Source organism: Octopus bimaculoides, chromosome 22 (genome assembly GCF_001194135.2).
Source record: "Octopus bimaculoides isolate UCB-OBI-ISO-001 chromosome 22, ASM119413v2, whole genome shotgun sequence".
NCBI lineage: Eukaryota > Metazoa > Mollusca > Cephalopoda > Octopoda > Octopodidae > Octopus > Octopus bimaculoides.
Genome location: NC_069002.1, coordinates 22,406,004 through 22,415,297, shown reverse-complemented (window position 1 = coordinate 22,415,297; position 9,294 = coordinate 22,406,004). Strand labels below are relative to the sequence as shown.

Below are 9,294 nucleotides of genomic sequence, written 5' to 3'. Positions count from 1 at the left end.
TGTATAACAAGAATCACGGCCCGGCATCGATGCCACGACATCACAACAAGTGATCAGCTCTGCCAAACTCAGCCAACATACAGATTCATATTATTGTGTACCCAAGAACTGGTATAATTGTTCACGTGTTATTGACTCTCTTTCTATCTGCTGTAATAACTCACACACATGTATCACTCACATACACACTTTTCTTTGTATGACGGCCTGTCTTTGATTATGTTCTTATATGTCGCATTCACACTCTCACACAGACATACATCTTTAACGCCACAATAAATATCTCTGTTATTCATTTAATACGGTTGTGGTCTTTCATTGCTGGTCATCTATGTTATCGTCGCATAACATGTCATGTATATCATCATTGATATATAATTGTGTGTTCGACCGTGTGACGCGTTTAAATAAAAGGAGTCCTCTGATTTTCCATTCGTCACCATTTCTCCTTTTTGAGTTCGCACGGTCGTCCCTTACACATATATGGGTACAGGACGTCAAGAAGAGGTGAACAAATTGAAAAACGAGAACATAAGAAAAACAAAAACATGGAAAACGAACTTTTTTTCGAACAACGAAAGAAACAAATAGAAAAATGAGACAAGCAACATAAACAACAATCCCTTCATCAGTTGTCCCCTGTTTTATCTACTCTGCCTTTCGAATGTTGGGACAAGACGCGACTTCGTTAAAACAGTCGTTTCCGCAAAGCAAATTAAATAAAATTTGGGATTTGCGGAGGGTTAGAGTGGTACAAAAACAGGACAGTGAGAACAAAACAGTAAAAACAACAGTAAGAGCTTTTAAGCCATAACGAGTTGAAGTGGTATACATGCACACAGATACATACATACATACATACATACATACATACATACATGCATGCATGCACACACACACACACACGCACGCACGCACATGCACACATATTTCCATATTCAGTTATAATACAAACAATTTTATATTACTCTGATGGGCTGCTCTGTACTTTAGTAGAGTACAAACTTATTATTCTTATACAAAAATGTTGTTGAGGGTAACTTCCAAGTTTTGGCCAGCTAAGACATTATGGAACATACATACACAAACACACGTGTGCGTGTGTGTCTGCTGTGTATATGTACATACACGCACACACATATACATGTATATATGTGTGTGTGTATTTATACACACACACACATATAAGTGTTTAAAGAGTGAGAGTTACTATGGTTGCATCACGGTACCAGGAACGAGAATATGATAATGGAATATGAAAAGAAAAGCGATGTAACCATGAAGAATATGTTACACGTGAATCTAATGAATTTCCTCAAAATAACAATGAATTAATATATGACTACATCACGCCTTAAAGATGTGTCTTCTCTTGTGACTCCAGGCCGTGAATGAATTTGGTAGATGGAAACTGCACGAAGCCCATCCTGTGTGTATGTATGTACGATGGGTTATGTAATTTCAAACTACTAAATGTGTGCGTGTGTGTGTATGTGCGCCTGCTGCATCTGCATATCACCGTTCACCCATCGGTGACAATGTTTATGCCCTGCATCAACAATATGTCCGGAAGCTCAGCGATCCCAAACCAGGAATACCTTCTTATTTAACAGGGAAAAGAGTCAGCATCAGGAAGTGCATCCAACCGTAGAAATACCCACACAGTTATGCTTAGATTTTTGCCCTAAAGAATATTATAATGGCTTCAAATTTTGGGTACAAGTCGACAGTTTTTGGAGAAGTCAATTGTATGAAGCTCAGAACTTGGTAGGTACTTATTTAATCGACCCCGAAAGGACGAAAGACAAAATTAATTTCGGTGGAATTTGAATTCCGAACGTAAAGAGGGACGAAATGCTGTGAGGCAATTTGTCCAGTATGCTAACTATTCCACCAGTTCACTGCCTGTTGTGTTATTCATATTGATTTCGAGTTTTGGCCCCAGTATTTCACTGCTACTTATTTTATCGACCCAGAAAGGATGAAAAGCAGAGTTGACCTCGGCAGAATTTGAACTCAGAACCTAAAGACATATGAGATGCTGTTAAGCAATTTTCCAGCGAACTAGCGATTCTGCCAGATCGCCGCCTTAAATATATTGAATAATGGAATACCATTCATATAGGCTTATTAATGGATATTGGATTCTAGAATCTCTAGGTTGTCGATAGTTCAATATTTCAAAGGGTTTTAGTAATCAATGGTCAGTGGAAGGAGAGTTGCAAGCGTTAATATTGGAGAAAATATGCCGAAAACAGAATTACCTAAAGGAATTTTAAAATAAACGTAAGTTTTAAGGGAAAGAACTCTCATCAAACTATTTCATTCTTGTTGATTACGAAAAGAAACAGAGTTGTCTCCCCTGAAAGTCTAATTATATAATAAATATTCTTCATACAGCATGTCCAAACGGTTAAAATTCTGCTTAGCAACTGAAAGAGGCCGAATTCCGTCCCACTACCTACCATAATGGGTAAATGTCTATTATTATTTTTCTGAATTAACCCACAATTTTTAAGCGAAATCAAGAAGACGGTAAGTTTGGAATTCCATCTGATAGATTTGACGCTGGTTTTGTCTGATGATTACATTAAAGATTTACATACTAATTGGGTGGAGGTAAAGAATACGTACACCACCTGTTTTCGGCGTGATAAAAACCTTAACCCTAAACACCTTGTGTACGCATTCTTTACTTTCGCCACTAATTCAATAAGAACTGCTTAATCTATTATTGAAATTATTGCTTCACAAGTTTTCTTGGTAATTTTTCAGATTAACACCCGCACGATCTTCACTAGGGTCAGGGTTAGGGTTTTAGGATTCGTTTTAGGGTTTTAGGGTTACGGTTACGGTTACGGTTAGGGATGGAATTCCCTAACCCAAACCTTAACCCTAACCCTTACCCTAAAACTAACCCTAAAATCCTAACCCTGACCCTAAAACCCTAACCCTAACACCCTAGTGAAGATCGTGCGGGTGTTAATCTGAAAAATTACTGTTTTCTTTTTATTCAATTCACTGCATAACCGAGTGTAGTTACATACTGTGCGTGTGAGTAAGTACACAAAATGCTTAGCAACGTTTTTTTCTGGTTTTAGCAAAAGGCGCCCACGAGGTAAAGGTAACCTAAGACTGGACATTAATTGACAATCCTAATGAGGGCCACCCAAGATTAAACAAATGCTCTAACTGACGTTTCTACCAAAAGCATTCCTACGAAACAAGTTATTGCCGTATCAAAATAGTTTAGGAATTTAAAAAATACGAAACAATATTGTGATAAACAGTAAAAACGTGGCAACTGAACGTTGAAAATATAGCAACGAAAGACTTTATTCAAAGAATGTAATACAGAAGTGAATGAAAACTGGAAATACAGGACCGCAGTGAATGGTGGCTTAGAAACACAATCAAAACAACAACCCAGTTTACCCAAGTACTGTTTTGCACCGTCGTCTCAAATATAAAGGAACCATCAATTTTATAGCAACAAAACAGTCGTATACTTTATTTGTTTTTGTTTTTGTTTTTCGTTTTTTGTCTTATTTGTCTTGTTTTCGTTTTTTATATATGAGTAACATAGTTCAAATCCAGGGTGGTGCTTTGACAGAACTGAAAATAATTTTTTTTCTAATGTTGGTCCTGATATTTTGTGGCATTTCTTCCAGCTCTTAGTATTCTGAGATCAAATCCTGATATAACCCTGTTTTAAGATAGACTAAATCTGATTAAACTCCACCACATAGCCCCTGGGGGTCATTCTAAGCTTTATTTGCCACTCAGTTGCAAGCATTTAAGCCTAGTACTTATTCTATCCTGTAGATACCTCCCTCGCTCCCAACCACCCACCATGGGGCATTGTAGTACCTTCCTTCCTAACTAAAACATGAAATCTAAAATAATACTTCCTATGTACCTATTCTATAACAAGACACCTACTTCTGCCTCTCTATTTCTCTGTTACACTCTAACCTTTCATCGTCTGATACTGGATCACCCCCTCTAATGCCCCCTTTGTTGTGGCAAGACACCTACTTCTGTCTCTCTGTCACACTCTAACCTTTCATCCTCTGACACAAGTTCCCCTTGTAACGGTTGGGTCACCAGTTTGTAATGGTTGAAATTTATTTTTGTATCAGTTGAAATTGTTTTGTAAACAATAATATGATAAACGATGGTTGATACACAGCAGGATGGATGTAATCTGTTTGTAAAGATTGGTTTTTCATTGATAGCCATTATATAAAGATGAAAGAACAGTGATTGAAGTTGTAAAGAAAATATTTATTTACCGTTACATTGAATATACCTTGCCTCATTGGGCTGGTGATAAAATCCTAGAGCATACTCTTTTACTTGTTTCAGTCATTTTGGCTGTGGCCATGCTGGAGCACTACCTTTAGTCAAGCAAATCGACCCCAGAGCTTATTCTTTGTAAGCCTAGTACTTATTCTATTGGTCCCTTTTGCTAAACCACTAAGTTACAGGGACGTAACACACCAGCATCGGTTGTCAAGCGATGTTGGGTGGACAAACACAGACACACACATACATATATACGATGGGCTTCTTTCAGTTTCCATCTACCAAATCCACTCACAAGGCTTTGGTCGGCTTGAGGCTATAGTAGAAGACACTTGTCCAAGTTCAGTCCACGCTGCCTGCTTGTGGCTATGACTAATTGTCCATTGACTCGAGTTGTCACTAACTGGCTAACTGAGTTGTCACCAAGTAACTAACTGATTTTTGCTTGGGGGTTCTTGTTTTTATAACTATCCAGAAGGATAGACATATCGATGAGAACAATGAATTTAGTTGGTGGTACTTGTTATCTTAATTCTAGCTTTTGGTGGTCTATAAGAGGTTAGAAGGGTCGAGTGGTGAAGACATTATTTCGGGCCTAGCTAAGGCATCTGGCAAATGTAAAATTGCTGTCACAGAAAAACTATTGTTCCACCGTGAGAAAAGTTGTTACTTGAAATTTGGCTATGGTGGATCCATTTCATGTCTGCAATGATTCACTACACCCTTCTCAAATTCCCCTGCCCCTCTCATAATTCCTTGTCTTGTGAGTTACTAGGTAACTCTGCCAGTGCAGGTGCCATGTAAAAAGCACCAAGTCTGCTCTGTTGAGTGGTTGTTGTTAGGAAGGGCATCCAGCCATTAAATCCCTTCCAAAACAGACACAGTAGCCTAGGGTAGTTTTTCTACCTGGTCAGCTCCTGTCAACCATCCTACCCATGCATGCATGGAATATGGGTGTTAAACGATGATGATGATTATTAGGATGATTATTATGATAATGAAATTTAACATTGATCTTTCTTATTAAATTTTTTGCATTATATCCAAATAAATATGGAATGTGTTTTCTTGAAATAGCAATAGACGGAATGGGGGGGAGAGAGTGAGAGAGAGAGAGAGAGAGAGAGAGAGAGAGAGAGAGAAGTTGAAGATATAAAGATAAGAGTTACTAGACAACAGACTAAGATATTTTTAAAGGAGGTGGGGAATAAATTCAAATTGATTTTCCTTAGTTCTGTGAGATTTGAACTCAGACCAGAAAGGGACAATGCTAAATGCTGTATCACATTTTAGTTTGACTGTTCATTGTCTTTAAGGTTCCTTAAAAACATTCACAGTAATCTCTTTCTTCATGGTGTGGCTATCAATCCAAGGAGTGTGTTGTTGATATAATTACCTCCAGTATTTTATTGCTGCTTTTTTCTGATCTTTGACAGACGCTACTTCATACAAAGCAAACGTGTGCAGTTTTCCATCGGTTGTTTGCACAGCTTTTTGGAGCAAGCAGCAGGACAGAAACATCAGTAGAACAGAAACAATAGGTGACAGAAGCAGCAGAGGACATTAAAACCAACTTAGATGGCCTGCAATGGTATTCAGCAGAGTATGTGGAGTGCTGCAAAAAGCTAATAGCAACAGCTAAGATTCAGGATGTTGTAAAATGTTGTATGACAAACAAATGGCCCAGTTTGCTTTATCTACTTTAATGAGCCTTACACATATCTAAGAGATTTGTTCACCAACCCAGGAAGAGAGAAAATTAAAGTCAAACCCAAAAGAGATTGAAACTCTAACTATAGAAGGCAGAGATAAATTACTATCAGACACAAAGTCTGGTGCCTGGCCATTCTTTACCATTCTATCCAACTTTTCATTGAAGATAATATTCTACTGGAGATTTGGTCCATTTTCACAAGCCTAAAGTTATTTCTTTTTCGTATTTTTTGTTTAATATTTTTCTGAAAGAAGAGCAATCAGGATATCCTTTACGGGCTTCCGTTATTGGCCTGTGGCCATGCTGGAGCATCATTTTGTAGTATTTCAGTCAATCATATCAACTTTACAACTTATTTTTAATGCTGGTTGCTGTATTATCAATTTTTATCTGTCAGACCACTAAGTTACACGACCACAATATAAGAGGACTATTATCCATGGGGCATTAATGTGAGGGTTTGTGGCCTGGTGGTCAGAATGTTGCACTCACAATGACTAGATTGTGGTGTTTGGTTCCTAGACTTGAGTGACACAGTGTGTTCTTGAGCAAAATACTTTTTTTCACATTGCTCCAGTCCACTCAACTGTAAATGAGTCACCCTGCAATGGACTGGCTTCCTATCCAGGGGTAATGTTGTGATCTCAAGTACTTATACAACATGGAAACAGTGTGACCAGCTCTTTGAGTCTTGGGAATTGAGACAGTAATAGCCAGTGGTTGATGATGATGATGATGATCATACACACACACACATAACAGGCTTCTGCAACAAATTCTATTCCCAAGATATTGGCTAGCCCAAGATTATGCTAGGAGATACTTGCTCAATGTGCCTCTAAGAGAGACAAGAAATATTTTATCAATAATCTGATTATCATTTCTATTTTTTTTTTCATTTTCATTTTTAATAAATTTCAATTTCTGTTCAAATTTCAAATCCAAGTTTTTCTTCCCAGATATTTTTTTTTTTTAGTTATAATTATAATTAGTTATAACATAATTATAATCTATATATAATTCTGCTTGTTTGTTTGCCCAGTATATTTTAGTTAGAGAGGTGGAGTAAGAGTGAGAGAGAGAGAGAAGGAGGAGTGATAGAAAGACTAGAGAAGGAAAAAGTAGAGAGAGATATTTATAATATCAATACACTAAAGCTAAATGTGTCACATGATTAGCTGAAGGAAGAGGTAAAGAGCAAGAGAAAAAGATGGAGAAAGAAAGAGGGAGAACAATATGTGGTAGGGTGGGGAAGGAATAGTTAGCTGAAGGGAAAAGTAAAGAGAAATAGATGTGTTTAGGATACAATATTTAGCAGAGGGTGAGGTTAAAGAAAGGCAGATAGAAAGTGATGGTCGGGGGAGGCAGTTACATTAAGTGAGAGAGAGAGAGAGAGAAAGAGAGAGAGAGAGAAAGAGAGAGAGAGAGAAAGAGAGATAGTATTTGTATTGTCAGAAGAGAAATATACTGACAGCAAGAAAAAGTAGATATAAACAAACAGCTGAAATGAATTGAACTTTGTTACTGAAAACTATAGTGATGATGATAGGAGTGGTGGTGGTGGTCATGGTGTCTTGATAATGAAAAGTATTCTCTTTAACTGAACTAATTTTTTTTATAGCACTCATCATTTAACTCACGCACACACATAAGTGCAATTATTTGTCTACTCACTTGAAAATTGATATTCATTTATAAAGGTTAATTTAACCTAAACTATGGATTCACAAGAAAAACATTGCAAGCTGCCCAAGAAAGGATGCACAGATCAGAGAGGAAGAGGGAGAAGATATAATAAAAAGTGACAAAAAACAAGACAACAGAGACAAGAGGAAATTAATGTAGATGAATGTCAAGTATATTTAACCCTTTCATTACTGTATTTCTGTTGAGATGCTCTGTGTTTCTTTCAATTACTTAAATATAACAAAGAATTTAGTAAAATAACTTAGTTATCATTCAGCTAGTGTTAGGAACATTAATTGTGACTAAGGTTTGGTAGAAGATTTTAATTCAAAACTTGTGAAAACAAAACATTTGTACTCAGAGCCAGAGCTGGTTTCAGCTGGGTTGGTAACGAAAAGGTTAAAGAAAACTAAGGCAGTGGGGCTGGCAGAATTGTTAGCATGCTGGGCAAAATGCTTAGTGGTATTTCATCCATCTTCATGTTCTGAGTTCAAATTCCGTTGAAGTTGACTTTGCCTTTCGTCCTTTCGATATTGATTAAATAAGTACAGTTACGCACTAGGGTATTTAGAAAAAGCTAAACTAAGAATGTTATAAAAAAGCTAATCATCCTAGGCCCTCTTAAATTTTTTCATTGCATAGATTTCACAGTTCCCACCATGTTAGTTAGATTATAATACATTTTCTGTGCCTCCACAAAGTTTGTGTAAAAACATTGATTAAGATGATCTCATAAAGCAGCCAACAACAGCTAGACAAACAAATTTAATGAGAAATTTTCACAACAAACTTACATCTTATACTTTTATAGGTTGTTAAATCAATAGAGAAAAATCATTAAACACTATAAACAATAATCAATAAAGCTGTGAGGAGTTTCATTGTTGTTGCTATTATCTTCTGATTGAAACCACTTTTCTTGGAGAAGTTTTCAATGTTTTCTTTTGAAACTTTCTTCTAGATATATATATATAGCAGATGGCCAGGTGGCTTAGTAGTTAAGGTGGTTGCACTCATGATTGCTAGGTCATGGTTTCAATTCCTAGACCGAATCGTGTGTTGTGTTCTTGAGCAAAGCACTTCATCATATGCTGCTCTGCGATCACTTCAACACCTGACACATGGCACACCTGTGCACCTGTTCAGACAAAATCAATTTGATGGAGGGTCAGGTGCACTAATTTGCAGCATAGGCATTTGATCATTATAAACAAATCATTTGTGCAGGTCATTTGGCAAAAGCTGATCATTCTTATGTTGTCTTCGACAGAAGAGCCTGTCACATTATTATTATTATTATGTTGTTTTTTTTTCCTTCTTTCTTCAAATTTTCTTCCATTTCTCGCCGAATGTTTTCCATACACCTAGGGCAGAGAAGCTCATTGTATGCATTCCCAGTTTACACACGCAAATTCACAGGTAAAATATGTTTTTAAAAAAAAAATTAATACATAAATAAATTCATGAATGGATGTTGTTTTCACAGCGATAATGCTCTTCTCAGTACATGAGTCATTCCAGTTAAAACGATTTTTTGCACTTTTATTATTATTATTATTATTATTATTATTATTATTATTATTATT

General features: G+C 36.6%; 1 protein-coding gene across 1 annotated transcript in view; it reads right to left on the bottom strand.

The window, feature by feature from the left end:
• Nucleotides 1-8,578: 8,578 nt before the first annotated feature.
• The window catches only part of LOC106874360 (fumarylacetoacetate hydrolase domain-containing protein 2), a 90,045-nt gene continuing 89,329 nt past the window's right edge, over nucleotides 8,579-9,294 (bottom strand). Inside the window, exon 5 of the mRNA XM_014922071.2 lies at nucleotides 8,579-9,072. Within this exon, the coding sequence (XP_014777557.2) occupies nucleotides 9,032-9,072 (41 nt within the window). The 3' untranslated portion in view covers nucleotides 8,579-9,031. The remainder of the gene's footprint in view (nucleotides 9,073-9,294) is intronic.